Genomic DNA, 22189 nt, shown 5'->3' with positions numbered 1-22189 from the left:
ATGCGGAAACGACACTTCATTGAAAACAAACTAACTCATTCAACTTATGCAACCTTTTTATTCTAGGAGAAATGGGAAGGTCTGTTAATGGACAAATACGATATCACTGTGGGTTTGTGGTTATAGTAAACAAAGCAAGGGGAAAACCATGTCCACTAAGGGACAGGAACAGTCTGGTGACCTCTAACAAAGCCTGTCAACGTTTAATATGTGTTAATGTTTAATATGCTCAGTTGTTCATTCTGTGGCTGGACAACTCAAATACCATCCAGAATTTATTATTTGAGATTTAAATAATTTAGCACTACTTACAATTTCTTTATTAAATATGTTTCACATTTATTTTAACTTTCCTGTTTCAGCACTAATTTCATCATTAAGTTGCATGTAAGAAAATAAGCTCACATCTGAAGACCTTTTGGCATGTTATTCCACCATTCTGCGTTTTGAGGCACAGGGTTCAAAGTGATCCCTCAAAATAACATGTGAGGTTTTGGTTGATTAAAAATTGAAAAATGACGAACATGAGTTTACAGTAAATGGACACTCCTATGTGAGCACCTGTAAAAACCCAGTGCATCAGGGCAAAAATAGGTGTGGCAGGCAGCGTCTGTGATGTGCCGCTGCAATAGAAGGCTGGGAATGCATCAAGAGAGCACAGAGCAAATATTTGCTTGTTGAAGAGCTCTGATCTAATAATATCTCCAGGTTTGGATTTATCAAAGCAGCAGTTCTGTCTGTTCTGGCGGGAAAAGAAGTAACAAGGGAGTAGAATGGAGTCTTCATTACTGTTTTTCCTAATCCTCAGCTCAATAACTGTTACAGGTAAACTTGACTTTTAACTTAAATTTACGTGCAAAGATTAAATACAGCTCACTATTATTTTTAAATTGTGTTAATTTTATGAAACTGGACCATTTGTTTGATTAAGGATCGCTGCATCATATATCAAGACAAAAAAAATTGGTAAAATGTTTAGAAATACCAATATTAAGGTTTTTTTGCATAACTAATTAAATATTTAATTCAATTTGACTGATTGTTTAAACTCTCTGATGTATGTTTCTAGATCCTGTCCACAGCCAAATCATATATCCTTCTGAGAACCCCGTACCACTGGGGAACAAAGTGACCATCTTCAGCAACACCACCGTTTCCGTGGGAACATGGGCATTCAACAACAATCTCCTGGCATTAATTTACCCTGGAGGGGCTTATTTAAGTGACGCTAAAAGTGGCAGGGTAATTTTTAATTCCAGCACGTCGTCTCTGACTATAATATCAGCACAACTGGCCGACTCTGGTGTGTACAAGTTACAACAAATGGATGGGTTTTCTGTTGAGGTGCAGCTGTCGATCCAAGGTAAGAATACTCTAACGCTTCTTAATGGAGCAGAATGTTAAGTAAGACTCTTTGCATATGTCCATGAACACCCTTGACAATGTCATGTAATTAATGCTACAACTCTGAATGAATAGTATTTCCACAGAAGCGATTTGCAATTCAAACCATCTGCATTGACAGGGAAACATTTAGTTCCAGTGTACAAATAACACTTTGCATTTGGTAATAAATCAACCAAGCAAACCAAAACAAAACACAATAACAATCATTTAAATCCCAAATCCAGTATTTTAGCACCAGAGAAGACTTTGAATAAGCTTTTGAATAAATTATACCAAAATGACAGCAGCCTTCGGATATTCGAGACTGCTGTCAAGGTATTGTTCTCAACTATTGTCTTTTTGGAGGACACACATCTAACAGGGAAACTGGTTAGGACCAAGTCATTGTTTAAATGTATTTCCCTGATTAGTCAAAAATGTTACTGAGCCAGAGCTGTGCGTATATGACAAAAGAGAAGAGTCATTTTATCTTTGTAATGAGCATACATGTAATATTATTCCTTTCTCTTTTCCTTTATTCTGTTTGCATAAACTATGTACAACAATTGCATGACTAAGCATTAAATGAGATCATGTTTCAACGCTTTCTACTTTAAGTAAAAGCTTTATGACTGATTGAAAAATACAAAGTACCGAAAAAAAACAAGGTCAAAAAAGAGAAAATGTTAGTTGCTATTTTCAAACCCTAAAAATATCCGTAACTTCACTACGTCTTCAAACTTAGTCCGTAAAGACCCTTTCTGTAATATACATATTATTTTCAAATAAGATATTGCATAATACATCAGCCTCCATGATAACATTTCTTCCCTAATCTCCAATGATTGCAGATATTTTTCAGTCATGAGGTCACACTGCCAGGATAAAAGTTTGTGGAGGGCACTGTAGGCTAAATGTAAAATGAGAACAACCACTCAAAACTGACATACTATAGAATAGCTTTCCTTTTTTATTTATTTCATTTTGAACAATTAGAACTTCATAATTGAACTCAGCTCTCTGAGCTGCTTATTTAGGAGATGAAGTAAATAAATTTCAGTAGGAAAACAGTCTCTCTTTGATTTTTGTTATATTTTAGTATTTTATCTATTTTATCAACATGTTTCAAATGTTTTACAAAATATCAACAAAACAATGTATTGCTTCTGGTTTAGCTGTCAATATTCAGTACCAATATTCCAGTAACAAACAAATAATGGATTTTGACCTGTGACCATGTTTTCCTGAAGAAAAATGTAGAAAAATAAATTTTTCAAAGAGCTGCTTAACACGTCACCATCTGACCCTCCGCTGTGCCTCATCAGACTTAATAATTAATAAAAGACTTAATAATTTGTGTAAATTGTAAATCAGGCTGAGGCAAAAAAGTTACAACACAAACTTAGCTAAACTGTTAATCAATAGCTTGCTATGCTTATCCATATGCATTAGTGTTTTGTTACAGCACACAGTAAAATGTCAGATAAAGCCAGACGGATTTCTTCAAGCAGATATCAAAACTAATAACTTTTTTTTCTCTCTGTAGAGCCAATTTCAAATGTGACTTTATCAGCACCGAGGTCAGATCTGGTGGAGTCCAATAATACAGCGGTCTTCATCTGCTCAGTCGCCACCGGAACATCTTTGTCTTATAAATGGTTATCAGGAAACTCAGAGATATTATCTGGGGCAGGTGTGCAGCTCAGCAATGGTGGAGCCAATCTTAGCATAGCCGGGCTGACCCGCAATGACCAGGGACCATACAGGTGCAATGTGTCCAATGGACTCGGATATGAAGTCAGTCCACCTGTTTATCTGAACATCAGCTGTAAGTCTAATTGAAAATAAAAATGCATGGGTTCCTCCTCAAGTAATTGCAACACAAACATGAAATCTTCTTTTGTTGTCTCATCAGATGGTCCAGATAACGCTATCATGACAGTCGACCCCGTGATGTACATGTACAGATCGGGGTCTAACATCACACTGTCGTGCTCCGTGGACTCCAGACCCACAGCAACGGTCCAGTGGATGTTTGATGGAGTCAACCTTAACCAGTTTGGTGTACAGCTTCACCTGCAGAACGTCAAAGGAAACAACTCAGGAACCTACAAATGTTTATTTCACAACACGGTCACAATGAGGTTCAGCAGTAACAGTACAATGATACGAGTGATGGGTAGGTTTTCTCTCTTTATTTAACTGTAGTTCATATTAGATTTCTCAGGTTATGTTTTATTCTGTAAACTGGAAGTATGTAAGTTAACTAATCTGACACCAAATGAAGTTGGTTGCAGAAATAAGAACCCTGCTACTGACACAAACTTGTACTGTAAAACATGAAAATGAGGTTTGTAGTCTTTGGAGATGCAGGTAGATGGTGTAGAACAGCATGCAGGTCCTAATGACAAAGGTTTCTGGGTCATGAGAAATAGCTGAAAGAATCACACTGAAAGTCACCAGAGTCACAAGAAGACACGACTTTTAAATCCTCTGAGTCATTCGGGTCATTCTGACTTGTCACATGTGACTGAACTCTGTTTTAAATGAGGGTGAAAAGCTGAAGCGTGTCCTGCAGAACTTCCTATCGTGTGATGGGACATCAGCTTTTGTTTATTCTTTACATTGGTTTGAACTCTCCACCCTACATTGTACTGCCTCCACCAAACGTTCCATCAGCTGTTGTTTGTTTGGGTGTTTTATCCATTAGGTTAACCAACTTCCTTCTGTGTCGAACACAGATTTATGGTTTGAGAAGCTCCAGCATATTGTTTCCTTTGTACTTCAAACTAAACCAGATTTTTGTGATTGACCATAATGACGTTATACGCTTTGTACAAAGAATGTTTTCTGCCTGAGCCGTTTGCTTTTGTGCTAAGCTAACATTAGCACTTTTACCCTGTGACTTGATATGACTAAAATATTATTAATTCACTTCCAGTTAACCATGTAAGAACAGAACATACTGAAAAGGTTATGCTGCTTCTTGAACTGTAATTTGCTTTGAACACCATGAGGTTTAGTAATTTGTGCTTCAACTCTCAACATGGCTGTTTAAGATATTTAAGCTCAAAGCAGAGTAGGTCACATGACACAGAGAGCGCATCTCTTGAGTCTTAGGTGACTGATACTAATTTTTAAATTTTCTTTTTACAAATAAATGATTGTTACCGTTTTATCAATCAGAGAGAGAGAGCAATGAAAACTGTAAATGAAGACGTACTGGATTATAATGTCAAATTGTCCAAAAACACAGAATAATTTAACTCATTCATATGTGTGTATTTAAGCCACCTCTTTGCTCCTTCTCTTACAGATCCGATAGCAGCAGTGGTCATGAGTCAGGCTAATGGACCAGCAGTAGAAGATGAGGCGTTTAATCTCCAGTGTGAAGTGACTGGACCTGCTGTTGACACAATCCAGTGGTGGAAAAACGGCAGCCTAATTATTCCTGACAATAGAGCTATGTTCGTCAACAACAACAAGACTCTGATGCTCAATCCAGTCCAGCTTTCTGATGGTGGACTCTACATGTGTCAAGCTTTTAATCTCGTCAGCAACTTGACCAGCGACCCCTCTGCTGTTGTAGTGAACTGTAAGAACCAGATTTTTGGTCTTTATTATTCGAAATGAATCAAAGACAATTATGTGAAAAGGTGTTTGTCCCCTTACAGATCTAATCTGTTCGTGCTATTTTAAAACAATACATTATTCAGATATCAAGCAAAGAAAATAGAAAAGGGCAGGTTTCAAATGAATATGTCGTGTATCAAGTGGAAAAAGCTGGTCAAACTAAATATACTCATAAATCTGAACACACTATAAAGTCTACTTCCGAGTTGCTCAAGAACAAAACAAAGTTAGTGGCCTAGTCAAAGTCCTGACTTAATAGTAATTGAGATGCTGTGGCACTTTCAGTAATTACAAATGTTTGATGGTAGTGTTGCCCAAGCTTATCAAATGGAGGCTCAACCATTTGATAAGCTTGCAAACCAATAACTTTCTTATCAGGCCAGGCTACATTTTATATTTATTTGGGATATATTTATCTGATATTCAATTTATTTGATAAAACGTTTAAATTTGACTAAAAATCAAAACTAGAAAAAGTATGTAAGGGGAAAAATGTGTTTTCACAGGACTATAGATAATAAATATCAAACATTTTGTAAAGTAAATGCCTACACACATGTAACTAGATACTTGCTTTGAGAACGGATGTTAAATTTCTATAAGTTTCACTGGCAGGTTTTCAGGGTCCAATCCAGTTATTGTATCTTTACAGATGGACCAATGATGCCAACTGTAATGGGACCAAATGTGGCGAAGTCGGGAAACACTGTTACCTTCCAGTGCTCAGCAGAATCTGTTCCACTGAGTCTCTACCAATGGCACTTCAATGGTTCTGTGGTCTCCAACATGTCTGCGTATACAACACCTTCACTCACCAAAGACATGAGCGGGGAATACATCTGCATGGCCTTAAACAACATCACAGGGAAGAACAGCAGTGCCAGCATAATGCTTAGAGTTATTGGTGAGATTTAGATTGATATTTTATCTTCTGTTTTTCTTGCGAAGAAAAGCTACCAAAAAGAACTGTAACAACTGTGAATTTTCCTTTTTTTTTTCTTTTTTTTTTTAGATCCGATACGAAATGTTCAAGTCGAAGCTCATATGAATCTTGCAGTTGAAAGTCATCCTTATAATTTAACCTGCAGAGTAAATGAAACTGTTGACCATATTTCCTGGATGAGAAACGGTGAAAAACTGAATCCAGACAACAGAACTATATTCCTCATGGAAAATATGACAGTGAGTTTCATGAGCATGCAGCGTGATGATACTGGAAACTACACATGCATGGCTGCTAATGCTGTAGGAAACATGACCAGCGAACCCTTCATGGTCCTTGTCAACTGTAAGTAAAACATGACGATGACAATAAGCTCTTGTCACCCTAAAGCTGTCAACAACTAAGATTATGTCAATGTTTTCAGATGGTCCAGATATGCCAGTCATCATGGGACCAAGAGCAGTAAAGACAGGGGACAATGCCACACTCAGATGCCATGCGAAGTCGGTGCCTCCAAGTCTCTACCAATGGCACTTCAATGGTTCTCTGGTCTCCAACGTGTCTGAGTACATGACACCTCCTCTAACAAAAGACATGAGCTGGGAGTACACCTGCATGGCCTTAAACACCATCACTGGAAAGAACAGCAGTGCCAGCATAATACTCGCAGTTGTTGGTGAGACTTGCATGGAGATTTTCAAATTCATATATTCCTTGTCTTTCTTGTTTACTGAGATGATGTGTGATCCAAAAGCTCAACTGTTGTGGGTGGTGCTCTGTTTTCAGATCCAATACAGAGTGTGGAAATACAAGCTCAGATGAATCCTGTCATGGAAAATGATCCATATAATCTAACGTGCAACGTAACTGGGCCTGCTGATTATATCTACTGGGTGAAAAGTGGTAATCTGCTGCTTGCAGACGACAGAATCGTTTTCGATATGAACAACAAGACAGTCATGTTCCTGGCATTGAACAGTTCTCACAGTGGAAACTACCAATGTGTGGCAGTAAATGCTTTGGGAGACATGGCCAGCGCTCACTATGAACTTAATGTCATCTGTGAGTATGATAATTAACTCTCACTAAGTCATACATTCTTTAATAATATTTTTAAACTTTTATTTTTTTCTTGTAGTAGCGTATCAGGTAATATCTTGTCAGTAATCCAATGAAACATTTAAATTTTTAAATTAGTGTACACTAGTCAATATTCAGTTTTAGAACAATCCTTAACCCAATAATAAACTTGTGCGCTTCCATTATTTTTTGTTTGCAAATGTTTTCTCTAATTTAGACATATTTTATACAAGTCCCAAAAAATACACCAAGAAATTTCTCAAAGCCTTTTTTTAACATTATTATGAATGAATTTAAGAAGATTGTCTCCACTCCCAAGATGCCATTACAAAGACAGGAGAACTAATATTTTTATTTTTTTGAGTTTCTCCTACAAGCTTGATAAAGAATCTGAATGCAGTCCAATATCAAACCACCAGATGTCACTAATCTCTAACACACTGTCATGTTAGATGACTTAGCTTTGTAATTTTAGAAGATATGTGCATTGTGTATGAGGTTAAAAGTGATTAAAATTATCTGTATGCACAGATGGACCAGAGATGCCAACTATCTCAGGCCCAAAAGCAGTGAAGACAGGAAGCAGTGCAACACTCTACTGCAACGCACCATCATACCCACCGAGCTCCTACACATGGTACTTCAATGATACTCTGGTTTCCAACATGTCAAAGTATGTGACACCTCCTGTCACTGAAGAGAATGGTGTAAAGTACACATGCATGGCCTTCAACAACATCACTGAAAAAACCAGCACTGCCAGCATAACAATCACAGCTATTGGTAAGATGACGTGGATGCAGGTTTTTATCTTTATATAAAAAATGATTTGATCAACGTCATTGACCAAAGAGGACTAAGGTCGGTTTCTAACTGTTTTGTGTTCTGTTTCCTTTTCAGTGTCAATTAAAAATGTACAAATAGATACACCAACATCGGATGCCTTGGAAGGTTACTCATATAATTTAACGTGCAAGGTAACTGGAACTGTGGATAATATTTACTGGATGAAAAATGGTGAACAAATTCATCCAGACAACAGCACTGTTTTCTCAATGGACAACAAGACAGTCAAGTTTATGCCAGTAGATCGTTATGATGCTGGAAACTACACATGCATGGCTGCTAATATTGTAGGAAACATGACCAGCGAACCCTTCATGCTCCTTGTCAACTGTAAGTAAAACATGACGATGACAATAAGCTCTTTTGTCATCCTAATGCTGTCAACAACTAAGATTATGTCAATGTTTTCAGATGGTCCAGATATGCCAGTCATCATGGGACCAAGAGCAGTAAAGACAGGGGACAATGCCACACTCAGATGCCATGCAAAGTCGGTGCCCCCAAGTCTCTACCAATGGCACTTCAATGGTTCTCTGGTCTCCAACGTGTCTGAGTACATGACACCTCCTCTAACAAAAGACATGAGCTGGGAGTACACCTGCATGGCCTTAAACACCATCACTGGAAAGAACAGCAGTGCCAGCATAATACTCGCAGTTGTTGGTGAGACTTGCATGGAGATTTTCAAATTCATATATTCCTTGTCTTTCTTGTTTACTGAGATGATGTGTGATCCAAAAGCTCAACTGTTGTGGGTGGTGCTCTGTTTTCAGATCCAATACAGAGTGTGGAAATACAAGCTCAGATGAATCCTGCCATGGAAAATGATCCATATAATCTAACGTGCAACGTAGCTGGGCCTGCTGATTATATCTACTGGGTGAAAAGTGGTAATCTGCTGCTTGCAGACGACAGAATCGTTTTCGATATGAACAACAAGACAGTCATGTTCCTGGCATTGAACAGTTCTCACAGTGGAAACTACCAATGTGTGGCAGTAAATGCTTTGGGAATCATGACCAGCGTTCACTTCGAACTTCTTGTCAGCTGTGAGTATGATAATTAACTCTCACTAAGTCATACATTCTTTAATAATATTTTTAAACATTTATTTTTTCTTGTAGTAGCGTATCAGGTAATATCTTGTCAGTAATCCAATGAAACATTTACATTTTTAAATTAGTGTACACTAGTCAATATTCAGGTTTAGAACAATCCTTAACCCAATAATAAACTTGTGCGCTTCCATTATTTTTTGTTTGCAAATGTTTTCTCTAATTTAGACATATTTTATACAAGTCCCAAAAAATACACCAACAAGACAGTTCCCAAAGCCTTATATTAACATTATTATGAGTGAATTTAGGAAGATTGTCTCCACTCCCAAGATGCCATTACAAAGACAGGAGAACTAATATTTTTATTTTTTTGAGTTTCTCCTACAAGCTTGATAAAGAATCTGAATGCAGTCCAATATCAAACCACCAGATGTCACTAATCTCTTACACACTGTCATGTTAGATGACTTAGCTTTGTAATTTTAGAAGATATGTGCATTGTGTATGAGGTTAAAAGTGATTAAAATTATCTGTATGCACAGATGGACCAGAGATGCCAACTATCTCAGGCCCAAAAGCAGTGAAGACAGGAAGCAGTGCAACACTCTACTGCAACGCACCATCATACCCACCGAGCTCCTACACATGGTACTTCAATGATACTCTGGTTTCCAACATGTCAAAGTATGTGACACCTCCTGTCACTGAAGAGAATGGTGTAAAGTACACATGCAGGGCCTTCAACAACATCACTGAAAAAACCAGCACTGCCAGCATAACAATCACAGCTATTGGTAAGATGACGTGGATGCAGGTTTTTATCTTTATATAAAACATGATTTGATCAACGGGCTGCACAGTGGCGCAGTTGGTAGAGCTGTTGCCTTGCAGCAAGAAGGTTCTGGGTTCGATTCCCGGCCCCGGTCTTTCTGCATGGAGTTTGCATGTTCTCCTTGTGCATGTGTGGGTTTTCTCCGGGTACTCTGGTTTCCTCCCACAGTCCAAAAACATGACTGTCAGGTTAATTGGTCTGTCTAAATTGCCCCTAGGTGTGAGTGTGTGTGTGCATGGTTGTTTGTCTCTGTGTTGCCCTGCGACAGACTGGCAACCTGTCCAGGATGTCCTCCGCCTCTCGCCTGGAACGCTAGCTGGAGATAGGCACCAGCAACCCTCCCGACCCCACTAAGGGATAAGGGTTTCAAGAAAATGGATGGATGGATTTGATCAACGTCATTGACCAAAGAGGACTAAGGCCAGTTTCTAACTATTTTGTGTCCTGTTTCCTTTTCAGTGTCAATTAAAAATATACAAATAGATACACCAACATCGGATGCCTGGGAAGGTTACTCATATAATTTAACGTGCAATGTATCTGGAACTGTGAATAATATTTACTGGATGAAAAATGGTGAACAAATTCATCCAGACAACAGCACTGTTTTCTCAATGGACAACAAGACAGTCAAGTTTATGCCAGTAGATCGTTATGATGCTGGAAACTACACATGCATGGCTGCTAATGTTGTAGGAAACCTGACGAGCAGCGCTTACATGCTTCAGGTCATCTGTAAGTGGAATATTTAAATTCATGTATTTATGTACTGACAATTTCTACTCTATTGTGCATGATATAAATTTATCTTCCTTTACATTATATCTTACTAAAATTTTATTTTTTGATCAGTTAGAATCATAAATATTTCTATTTGCTAAATGTGTGAAAAATAGGAGAGAGAAGACTTTTTCTTACACAACTGAGCTAGTAAGAAAACTTTGGATGTAAGTTAGTAAGAAAAAAAGGTTCTGTAATCTTTTTTTAACACTGTACATAAATATCACATTTCAAAAATTGGAGAATAAAGAGATTTTCATTGTAATTCTTGATGTTTTGCAGTTGGACCAGATGAACCCATAATTGATGGGCCAGTTTATGGGGAAGCAGGACGTAACGCGGTCTTCAACTGTTCTGCCGCATCGAGGCCTCCAAGCACCTACAGTTGGTGGTTTAATGACTCATTGATGGCCAAAACCTCAGAGTTCACAGCTGGGCCGCTATCTTTCAACATGAGTGGCGCATATACATGTGTGGCCCACAATTATGTGACAGGAAAGAACAGCACAACCTCGACAACGCTCACCGTCATAGGTATTAAATCCTAAATTAAAGTGAAGAGTAACAAAATTGACATTTTAACATAATTTATTCAAATATAAAAATGTTGACTATGATGCTTAATCCCTATATACATCCTGAAAAAATGTCTCTTTTGAATTTGCAGAGGGAATAGATTCAGTGAGGATTCAAAACAACTCGACTCCAATAAGCAATAAAAGCTTTACCCTCACATGTCTCGTTGTTGGGCCCTATGACGCCCTCTACTGGGTGAAAGATGGCATGCAGCTCAGCCTGAATGCCTGCGACCCAGCCTCATCCATGTACATTCCTGAAAACAACAATCTGCACTTCACCCAGCTGACAACACAGAGTAACGGGACCTATCAGTGTGTCGCTACCAACAGGGCTGGTCTTCAGAAGAGTCTAGAGTACAAACTTCTTGTACGCTGTAAGTATCACAGAAAGCTGAGTATTTTTTATAACCTTTTAGAAAATGTGAATTATTATCTATGTTGAATTATGAATTATGTTGAATTTTTATTTCAAAAACAGATTTAATTATTTAAATTCAACAAGGTGTCAGAAATCCTCCAGTGAGACTTTGACAAAACACAAAAGTAATAGAGGTCATTTGGGTACAGAGGAAGACCATTTTGATATAATTTAACTTTTTTCACATCATTCTTCTGGAAGTAGCCATATGGATTCACTGTGGTCTTTAAAGGATGAACACAGTCAGCAAAAATAGACCTCAGATTTTAGTGACTATGCTTGCAGGTTGTTTAAATTAAATTCCAACCCTACAGTCTGAATGTTGAATGGTGAATATGTGTGAATAGTTTTGTGTTCTTAGCTACAAGAGCCAGAATCAGAACCAGAATGCTTTATTGTTATTGCACAGAAGCACAACAAGATTTCAGGAGTAACACCTGGTGTGGTCTTCTGCTTCGAGGTTTGATGTGTTGTGCATTTAGAAAAGATATTTTAAATACCTCATATAACTAGCATTTTGCATATTTATATATGTTTTTCTTTAAAGCCTCTCTATCATTTTAAAGAGCCCAGTCTGCTGTGACATCAACAAAGATTTTTTTTCCCCTTGTAAATTTGAAATAATCCTTATAGATCCGTTTTTTCTGAAGTACTCAGACTAAGACACCATCAGCCATGTTACTTCAATCCCCTCTCTACCTCTCTATGATGCTCAGCTGGAGCCAAGTAAAGTTGCTACCTTGTGGTTTTGACTGATTTACGTTTAGCGTGTGAACAGGTGTGCCTAACTTATTGGCTTGTTGGTGTACATATTACACCATATTCGGGTTGAAAAAGGGGAATTTAAAGTTACTTTGGGGATTTTGTTTCCAAAACTAAACTTCAGTATTAATGTGTTTATTTCTTTTTGCAGATGGTCCTTTGTACATGAACATCTCTGGTCCAGATTCAGCAAAAAATGGTGCCTCTGTGTCTCTGAATTGCACTGCTGACTCTTACCCGGTGTCTGACTTCCACTGGTTCTTCAATAATCTATCATCACCTCTTAAGAATGGGTCTGTTTTCAGTTTCACTGCATCTCCAGGACAAGTAGGGAAATACATATGTGTCGCAACAAACCCAGTGACAAACATCACAATGACGCAAACTAAATCTTTTGCTATTGAAGGTGAGTAAGTCTTACTGGCCCAACCTCCTTATGTCGTTTTGTTATGATAGTGTCACAGTCTTGGTGAGAAAGGCTTTAAAGACAAATTTTTCTGGTTGTTATTTTTCAAGTTATTCTTAAAACTTCACTATAAATTATAACATTGATATGTAGATACTTAGATACTTATCAAAGAGGGAGGCAAAGAAATGTGAAAAACGTATAGTTATTTAATATTTTTTGCAATCTAGTAAAATTTCCGTTTAATTCTCCTTTTTTATCAGCTCATGCCTCTGCAAACCACATCACTAACAAAGGAGCTGTGTTGCTCATGGGTTTGTGTTCTGTCCTTCTTCACCTGCTGCTCCTTTGAGTCCTGGCTGACGGACCACTGGCTCCAGCTCAACAACAAACTCACAATATTACTAGTGAAATTACACAACAATCTCTATGTTTGGGTTAAAACTGAATTATCTATATGTTTCTCCAGTTCTGTCACTGTTGTTAATTTAATTACTGGCTTGTACCATGTGCCAACATGGTACAAGGCATATCTGTACTGTTTTAGAATAAGAGTCATGAGTGCAATTCTTTTAAATAACCTGCAAATCCTTCAGTACATATTACAGACTTTTCACACTTAATACCTGACCTTTTCCTTAGATAACCATTTAATTATTAATTAATTATCATGTTTAATTTAAGCTAATGTTATTACACATTTATTTGCTGGTTTTTACTTTCTAATCAATAAAATAAACAGAAACATTGATTATATAGACTTTATTGAAGAAGTTATAACAATTTTGTGTTAACATGGACAGCCTGTCTGCAAAATGTAATCAGCACTTTGTTTAAAATGTAAAATATGTATGAAAATAAAAACAAAACAATTACATAAGTCATAAAGTATGTATTATTACATGCCACAAGCAGGTGTCGTTGCTCAGAGGGGGCTAGATTGATGTTGGAGTTTGGTTTGCTTCGACTTGCACCTCCTCGGGTTCTTGCATATCTCCACGCACTGGTCCACTAGATTTTACAACAAATAAATGAATAGAGAAAAAAAAAGTCATTTATTTGTGGGATATTTAAAATCATGCAGTTTATTTTGTGTTCCTATAAAACTGTGAGGAACTCACATTGTGCAGGGTCGAACTGGCAAGTTGTTTTTTCTGACCCGTTTCCTTTTGCAGCCGCTGGAGGGGAGAAGAAGAAAAGTGAACGGATTAGGCTAACATAGTTTTTTTATTTGTTGTGTCGGTCTTCAACAATAGACTTTTCTCACTTTTACAGCGGCAGTATCTTTTCTTTTGATTTTTGCCGTGAATTGAACGTGAAGTTATCTTATGGAGTCTATCGGCAAAGACTGTAACAAATCAAAACGCAAAGTAAAGTAAAAGAGAAATTGAGTTTTATAATTACTGACTTGTGTTGAAAAAAAATCAACCCTGCATACCATCAATATTTGGCCCATCGACCAGCGACTCTTCCTTAATCTGAGAAAGACCTATAAAGAGAAAACTAAAGCATCAAAACATCTCACAAGAACACTACCAAGATTTGAAAGGACTATAAATTTACATGTACAGAATATAGATACAGTACCTTGGCCATAGTCAATCAGAATGAGCAATCCAAGCCCAAGCAGCAAAATCTGTTGTGGCCCCATATTGTTGTGAAGTCAAGAGTTTCAGTTTGTTCAGTAAAAGAAATCCGGCTCTTGCTCCTAACTACAGTTTCAGGAAAGCAAATAAGACCTACACCAGTCCACCTGGCTTATAAAGGTTGGTGTTTGTGTCTGAAATCATATCCACAGCACATTCATCCCCAGCCAGCAGGATGAAGCCTGTCCCACCCATCATGTTTTGAGAAAGGACATGGACACTTGCCAAGAAATCTTATCTGGTTTGAGTAATAGCTTGTAGCTGTGAGAAAATAGCAGCTTAAACTGACCTGAAATGTGAAACCTTGGAATTTTTTCATTAAAAGATTAACCTGTGATCGTATTACTTTTGATTTTTGGATGTTGAAATCATTGATTATAAGTTATGTTAGTGTGAGCTCATCTTACTTGTTTATTTTTGAGACTTGCTTTAAAGTGTCTTGAAAAAAAAAAAAAACGCTTTAGGTTACAACTTAAATTTGATCATCGTTTCAGATCCAGCAGTCACCATGTCGGCTGACTGATGTCGGCCGATGGATTTACCGCTGTCATGTAAATCTGACATGGACTTACTGTTATTGAAGTATTGAATTCAAGCTCGTGCTTCTTTTATCCAGTTAGAATTTTAGCATTACTTTACAGTGTGAAATAAAATTGTCCTTGATTTCAAAATCTTATGTTATTTTGCTGTTATATCAAAAGACATCGGTTAACATTTTTAGCCAAAGTTATTAAAACCCATTGTGGGGGTTTTAAAGGACCCGTTCTGGACGTCTGGGTCACTTTAATGCATAAACCTGTTTTAAATTGAACCACACAATTACATTTTTGGCCGTTTGCTCATGGTGACGATCCAGCTGAAAGGTGAACCTCGGCCGCAGTCCCTACTCCTTTGTACCCTGCAACAATGTTTTTCCATGACGTCCCTGTATTTTTCTTCACCCATCTTCCTCTGTATTCTGTCTAATTTTCCTTTGACTTCTGAAGAAAAGTGAAAGGAAAAGGAAAACAATTACATTTTTGGCCGTTTGCTCATGGTGATGATCCAGCTGAAAGGTGAACCTCGGCCGCAGTCCCTACTCCTTTGTACCCTGCAAGTGTTTTTCCAGGACTTCCCTGTATTTTTCTTCACCCATCTTCCCCTATATTCTAATTTTCCTTTCACTTCTGAGGAAAAGCCCCAGCACTGCATGACACTGCCACCAGTTCGCTCTAACTAAGGTGTTTTGTTACTGTAATATGTAGACCCAACCAGGAAGTTTATATTTGATCTCTCTATTCCCAAATGGATCTTTATCAGTGAACCATTATGTCTTGGTATATTTGCAGTTGTCCCATACTCCATTTTACTTTCAGAGGACTGAATGGAGCTCTATTAAGTGTTTAAACTTGAGATATTTATCCCTGCTTTAAACTTACAACTTTCTCCCTGACCTGTTCAGAGACCTGTTGTTCTGTTCTCTAAAAGAAACTTGGAAGACTTTATGGAAAAACTGGATTAATAATGAGATTCAGTTACAACTTAGTGTTAATAAGATCACTAATGAGAAAAAATACAATGGCACTGGATTTCATGTGGGTAAAACATAAATGGCCCTTGCCATACAGTACTTATGCACTATTTTGGCATTTGTGCAAAATGTTAAAAATCTGAAGTTTATAGTGTGGAATTTTGAGATATGTACCTAACAGGGCATAAAATGTTCTTGTATTCAGAAATGTAAATATCTCCTTAAAACCGTGTCCTGGGAAAAGAACAAACCTGTGCAAGCAAAAGTGTTTCATCGTGTGTGTACTCTTGCTGAACCTAATGGTTAGCAATCAATCTTGAAGACATTAAAATGCACTGCAGCTTTGCTTCAGTGGCAGTCAGAATGTCACTTTCAACAAAAAGAGATCAGATAAAATCAGTCAGTTGACACCGAAACCGTTTTGTTTGGAAATTTAATGCATTTCTTTCATCACTTGCACAATTATTCATCCTTGACCATTTCAAGTTTCCGTGGCACCTTGCTTATCCAAGCGGCTCCCAAGCATCATAGTGTGAAGTAAAGCATCTTAAATGGGCGAGTGAGCCATTATGTTGCAGAAAAGTTCAAATTTGAAGCACAAGCAACTAGATGAATCTAATACATTTATGATCACAAGAAATATACAGCCACTAACATGGAACTCTACTGCCATTACAATACGTGAGGAGAAAAAGGTATAAAGGCAAAGAGGTAACGTGACATGATGTAAAATAAACTGACTGGTAAACTATTCGCCACATAGACAAAGACAACTTTTTGTTCATTGGACTTAACATATACAAAAGGAAAATAAAATCACAGTAAAGATACAGACATTTTTAAAGCACTGTCTGATTTTGCATCATGAACGATGGTTGTTTTCCAGTTTGTTTCTAGAAACTTTCATCAAGATTCCTGGTTCACCATGAAGCAAAGCCATCTTCAATGCTTCGTATACCACCTCAGCTTTTCCTACCACAAAGAGCAAAATCAAATTCGAAAAAAATAAAATAAAATAAAACCAACCCATAGAAATTACTGATACAAAGAAACAAAGGTCAAGTGAGAGGGTTCGCCGTTTCTAGCATGCATGCAAATTCTGGCACAAATCTGAGGTGTTTCAAACCATTTTCCAACTGGGCATTGATCCAGTTCCGTCAGAAAGGCAGTGTAGTAGTGAAATATTTCATTCATTAATCCATCAGAAAATTTGCAGGTTCCTGGAGCAAAAGGGATGAGATGTGCAACACTTATTCGTAGACAAGGTTTTTTCAATTACTCTGCAGTGTAAGGTTTTGGCCTGAAGAATGGATTCAACTGGAAAGTGGACATAATTCTTACGTCTTATCAGAGAAATTGAGGATATGAATTTATCCGATTTTCTTTTACCGGTGCTGTGTGGAGACGCCTTCATCATGTATGTTCATCTGTGTATTTCGCAACAGTGAAAATTATACATTTCATGCAAAAAAAACCCTAAAAAGATGGAATACGAAGCTATAGGGGTTCAAGAAGGACACCGTCTCTCTATAATACAACACATCTCATCTTTGACTGTATTGTAAACACAAAAAAAAAACCTTATGGTCCGCTTATCAATAACAGTGGTCACCAACCCTGGTTATAGAGAAGGCTTATACATATTAAATGATGCTCTTAGCCCTTATAATTAGCTGATTCTATCCAACATCCAAAGCCTTGTAAAGCTGAGGGCATTGCTCTCTGAAAACAGGGACGAAGACCACTGTGGTAGTGTACGCTTCTAAGCCGGATACTCAGTTCTCTGCTGGTTTTTCTAACAGAGACTTGATTTGCGCATGCAGGGGTTCACACACAGCCTGGTATCCGTGTGCAGTCAGGTGAAGGTAGTCATACATATCCTGATGGGAGATGCTTCCATCCGAAAGGACAAAACCTGGGTCCACGTTAAAGAAGGAGGCGTGGGACAGAGACGATAAGGCATCCTGGACTAGCTTGTTCACCTCGGCGTTTCGCTCTCGTAGAGGGTTTGGCACTCTACCTCTGGGAAGTACACCCTGCAAAAGAGATGGTGTAATTTCCTGAGCAACTTTAGATAGGTAGATATATATAGAGGTGTGCCGATCGATCAGCCACCGATCATAATCGGCCGATTTCCGTGAAAAAGTGTATGATTGGTGATCGCCAATCATGGTCTCTTGTTGCCGATCACACAAACCGATCACCTGCATCTCATTTCGCAGCCTGCATGTGCAGCTGGTCTCCTCTTTCCTTCACACTGAGCAAACGCGCAGCAACAAATCCTAAGTGATGTGTAACTATAGCGCACTGAGTGAATGGGGAAGTTTGCGTGTTGCAGCGGAAAATTGAAGCACGTGGGGTGAAGCACGTTAAAATGCATCAACACGATGAATCTAATATCGCATAAAAACAATGCCATACTTGACAGAGTTTGGCTACATCGAGGCTCACTGCAGTAAAAAAGACATATGGAGGATCAGATAGCAGGTAAAGCAGCGCACAGCTACAAACACTCACCCGGATTAGCATGACGGTCAGAAAGCTAAACAAATAACCCGCAAAATTATTTAAGTCTTCGAGCTGCGATGTAAAACGCTGGTTCTGCTCTCACTGTTGAACTGCTGCTACGCGCTACAGGTAGTAATATTTCACAGACGGAGCGCCGCTTCTGCTCTACCTGGTAGTGACTCTCACACAAAACCTCTGCTTAAAGTTGCAGCAACTAACCTAAAAAAATTATTTTACATACATATTAAAACTTTCGCTGTCCTAACATGAGACAGATAATCTCTGAAAAAATAATCGATCTCCTTCCTGCTCTGCATAATTACTCCGCTCAGTCAGAAACAGCCACTCAGAACTAGCAGTAATCAGCTAGCCGCCATGCTATCAGGAAGTTTTCATTCAGTAACTCAGGATTGTTTATTGTAATGGAACCTGTATTTGCCTTTGAATGTTAAGTTTTATACTTGAATTTTTTTGGCAATGTTGAGAGGTTTTATTTTGACTCTTTGCATTATTTAGCCTCTTCAGAGCCTTCATATGTTATCAGTCTGTTAAAGATAGTATTACCGATTGCAGTACAATTTACACAATGCAAATTGTACCGTTTTTTTTTTTTGTTTGGAAAACGTTATTAAAAACAAGTTTTTGTCTAAATTAAGGTGAATTCATGGTTCCTTTTTCCACATAATGTAACCGGTAGTATTTATGATTAAAAAAATAAAAATTATGTGATCGGTATCGGTGATCGGCCCTCATGGGTGATCGGCACCGGAATCGGCAGGAAAAAACCTGATAGGCACATCTCTAATATATAGACTTATTATATTTAAATATGTCAAGAAGACTGAAGGAAAGTTGCTTCTACACATAGCATTAATTTCCAATTCAAAGAAATATATATTCAAAGTACAATAATGATATCCAGATATCTGATACAATTGTCACATAATATTTCAACTATATAGGAGAGTGTTTTCATGTCTTAAAATGACAGTGTCTTAAAAAAACTTTAAATGTTTACACACCACCTAATAAGTCTGACTATGGTTGGTTCTATTCTGCAAAGATGAATCAGAAAAAATTACACTCCACAGACGTACGGAAACATAGAAATATATCCTGAATACTTGCAGGATATATCTCTAAGAGGTGTACGCATATGCTTGACACCCTTTTAGATTCAATTGTAAAAGACTTTAGAAACCACACTGCTATATGGTTCCTCTTCACAAGGATGTGCTGCTTTAGGTTGGTCAATCATCTAAAATTTCCAAAAAATATACTAGAGTCTGTGGTTGTAATGTAACAAAATGTAGAAAAGTTCATGATGTATGAATACTCTTGCAACACACTGCCCTTGAGTACATATAACATGAAAGACCTAAAAGTTTAAAAGGCTGTGAAGCATGCATTCTCTTGACATAATCTCAACTCCCTCTTCAAAACAAGTCCAGTGTTAAGCCGCACTGTCTCCAGGAAACTGATGTTTTCAACAATTGAGAAAGCTGAGATGTGACTAAAAGAGGTGACTTAACTTTATAGTTTGATGGTTGTGTGAACTTCATTTGTTATTTTTTCCCCAGTCATGAGGGTAAGTTGATTAAGCACCTCCTAAAAGGCATTTATCTGGACAAACTTACAAGTACAAGCGTGTGGGCGTTGGGGAGCTTGTTGTGGATGAGTTGGACAATCTCCATGATGCCACCGGCAATCTGTTCGGCTGTGTGACCGTGATTGTTCGTGCCAACCCACAGCACCACGACCTGGAGCAACAAAAAAGAGACAGACCACAAAAGGCTGAGCACATGCCACTGATAGTCTGGCGTCATTGTACCTGGAGCTTGGAAATGGAGCACAAGCAGTCTTTTGTGAGCAAAAACAAGCGAGCTCATGTTCTCTATATCTGGCAGGGTTCTCAACCTTTGGGCTGATGTTATCCAGTTCGCCATTGCTCAGCCTCCACAGCACATGCTGCGTTGCATCGCCACCTATTCCGAAGTTAAGGCAATGGAGAGGAGAGAACAACTGCCGCCATATCTGTGGAAAAACATATGGGAATTTATCAAAATAGACTTGCATTTTTTTTCTTTTATTTTATGTATCTTGGCTTACAGTTATATCAGGCACACAGGTTTAGAAACTTTCATTTTAAGGTGCTGAAATGACCACTAAATATAGTGTGCTCATAAATAGAAACTCTGTAATACGTAGAAGAAAGTTTTGGGGGAGGTTTAAACAAATTAAATGAGCTTAAATGTAGCTCTTTACAAAAATAGTCATTTTTCAGGTTTTTACTTCAGTTGTTTTCAGTTGTTTATCAATGAGGGTTCTTTTCCAGCCTTGTCCAGTTTGTCTTCTGTAGAATAAATACTGCTTTGTCTAGAGAAATCAGGTGATTGGTTAAAGCCCTGCAGAATATACAACTTCTTCACATGAAAAGGTCTATTATATGACGTTTGCACTGACACTCTCTTTTGACTCATTGTCCATTTGTACTTCAATCTTTGCACAGTCAGGTGTATTAAATTTGTCTTAATCTGACAGAATAGTCTTTTATGTGACTGTTTTCTGCTATACTATGAATAAGCATTAGTTATCTACAGCTACAGTAAGCTATACATGTCCAGGGATCCTGCATTCACGTGTTTTTTCTTCTTACAGTGTTCTCTTTCTCCATTTCATTGATGTGTCTTGTTTTAATTTCACTACAGCAAACTTGAGCACATAAGTATTCAGTGCAATTGCATATTACACATTTTTGAAATTCTAATTTAAGGTAGAGCTGTGGATGAATGTGTCCTGTGATGTTACCCCAAACTGATGCATGAGCTGAACAAGAGAGTCTCCCACAAATACGACATCTGGCTCCCTCTCTTTGCACTCAGAAACAAAGCGGACGTGCTACAAGGAGAGAATATATTTATTATTCGATTACTCATACAACCGTCAAAGTTATGCAAACTATAAATGATAAAACCCAAGCAAAAAACAAAAGAACATTGCATATTTGGTTATACTTTGGGAGGCTGAGGGTAATTGCTTGGAATAAGACTGGGGTAATGGATGAAAAATCTCAGCAGATTTAACTAGTAGATGATTGAAATCCAGCATTAGTAAAGGATAGCATTTAGCTTTATTTACCTGGTCTTATATGCATTTAATCGAAATAAATAAGTAACCCAATCCTCACGATGGTCACGTTGTGTCACATACCTGAGACATCCACCGTCCATCTCCCTGACTGTCTTCACAGGGAGTGGGTGTGGCGGCTGGGTTTGAGGCTTCTGCGCTCATATTTTTGGTTTTACCTTTCTTAGAACGCGGTCACGTAGCGTTTTGTTTCTGTTTTGTCAACACAACGCACACCAGTCAGCTAAGCGCCAACCGCTGTATGCTACAGAAATCTATGGAGGCTGACAGAATTAGCCACAATAGCTAGCCTACTTGGAAGTGTACAAACAGATGCAGCTTAAAACATAAAAGGCCAGGCACTGAATGTGTAAAAAGGCTGTTGTGTGCAGAATGGAGTGCGCAAGAGTTTTAAGTAACCCTTACATCCAGAAATAATGATTTAAAATGGCTAACATTAATAAAAAATATCGATATCTTCCAGTTCCGTTACAGGAAGTCAATTTTTACTGAGTGTGTGCCTGAACCACTGTCCCCAAAGAGCGATAACATCAATATTCCCACGCATTTTCAATTTTAATTTTAATAGTACGGTAAATAAGTGTTTTTAGTTTAATACTGGCATGGGGTTTGTTAAAAACTAGCAAAAATATACACCGTTTAAACGAAAATATGAT

The 22189-nt window shown here is 37.9% G+C and overlaps 3 protein-coding genes across 3 annotated transcripts; 1 reads left to right on the top strand and 2 right to left on the bottom strand.

Moving 5' to 3' along the window:
- The first annotated feature begins 587 nt into the window (after positions 1–587).
- Positions 588–14458, top strand: LOC103478117 (hemicentin-1). The gene is made up of 19 exons (XM_081616869.1): positions 588–825; positions 1070–1363; positions 2933–3214; positions 3302–3565; positions 4703–4981; positions 5672–5923; positions 6032–6307; positions 6387–6638; positions 6749–7024; positions 7574–7825; positions 7943–8218; positions 8300–8551; positions 8662–8937; positions 9489–9740; positions 10238–10513; positions 10841–11092; positions 11226–11510; positions 12468–12722; positions 12986–14458. Exons 1-19 carry the CDS (start codon positions 774–776, stop codon positions 13072–13074), a joined length of 4692 nt encoding a protein of 1563 aa, XP_081472995.1. The 5' UTR covers positions 588–773; the 3' UTR covers positions 13075–14458.
- LOC145555290 (uncharacterized) lies at positions 13470–14549 on the bottom strand. Its single transcript, XM_081616877.1, has 5 exons — positions 14310–14549; positions 14161–14211; positions 13990–14070; positions 13844–13900; positions 13470–13733 (listed from the first exon to the last, which is right to left on the bottom strand). Exons 1-5 carry the CDS (start codon positions 14371–14373, stop codon positions 13648–13650), a joined length of 339 nt encoding a protein of 112 aa, XP_081473003.1. The 5' UTR covers positions 14374–14549; the 3' UTR covers positions 13470–13647.
- Positions 14550–16294: 1745 nt separating this feature from the next.
- pafah1b3 (platelet-activating factor acetylhydrolase, isoform Ib, gamma subunit) lies at positions 16295–22062 on the bottom strand. Its single transcript, XM_008431301.3, has 5 exons — positions 21597–22062; positions 21195–21284; positions 20304–20420; positions 20024–20146; positions 16295–17914 (listed from the first exon to the last, which is right to left on the bottom strand). Exons 1-5 carry the CDS (start codon positions 21675–21677, stop codon positions 17654–17656), a joined length of 672 nt encoding a protein of 223 aa, XP_008429523.1. The 5' UTR covers positions 21678–22062; the 3' UTR covers positions 16295–17653.
- Between the last annotated feature and the right edge of the window lie 127 nt (positions 22063–22189).

Source organism: Poecilia reticulata, chromosome 16, assembly GCF_904066995.2.
Source record: "Poecilia reticulata chromosome 16, P_reticulata-male-v2, whole genome shotgun sequence".
NCBI classification, from domain to species: Eukaryota; Metazoa; Chordata; class Actinopteri; order Cyprinodontiformes; family Poeciliidae; genus Poecilia; species Poecilia reticulata.
The sequence above is the reverse complement of the archived record's forward strand: the minus strand, read 5'-3'. Positions and strand labels throughout refer to the sequence as shown.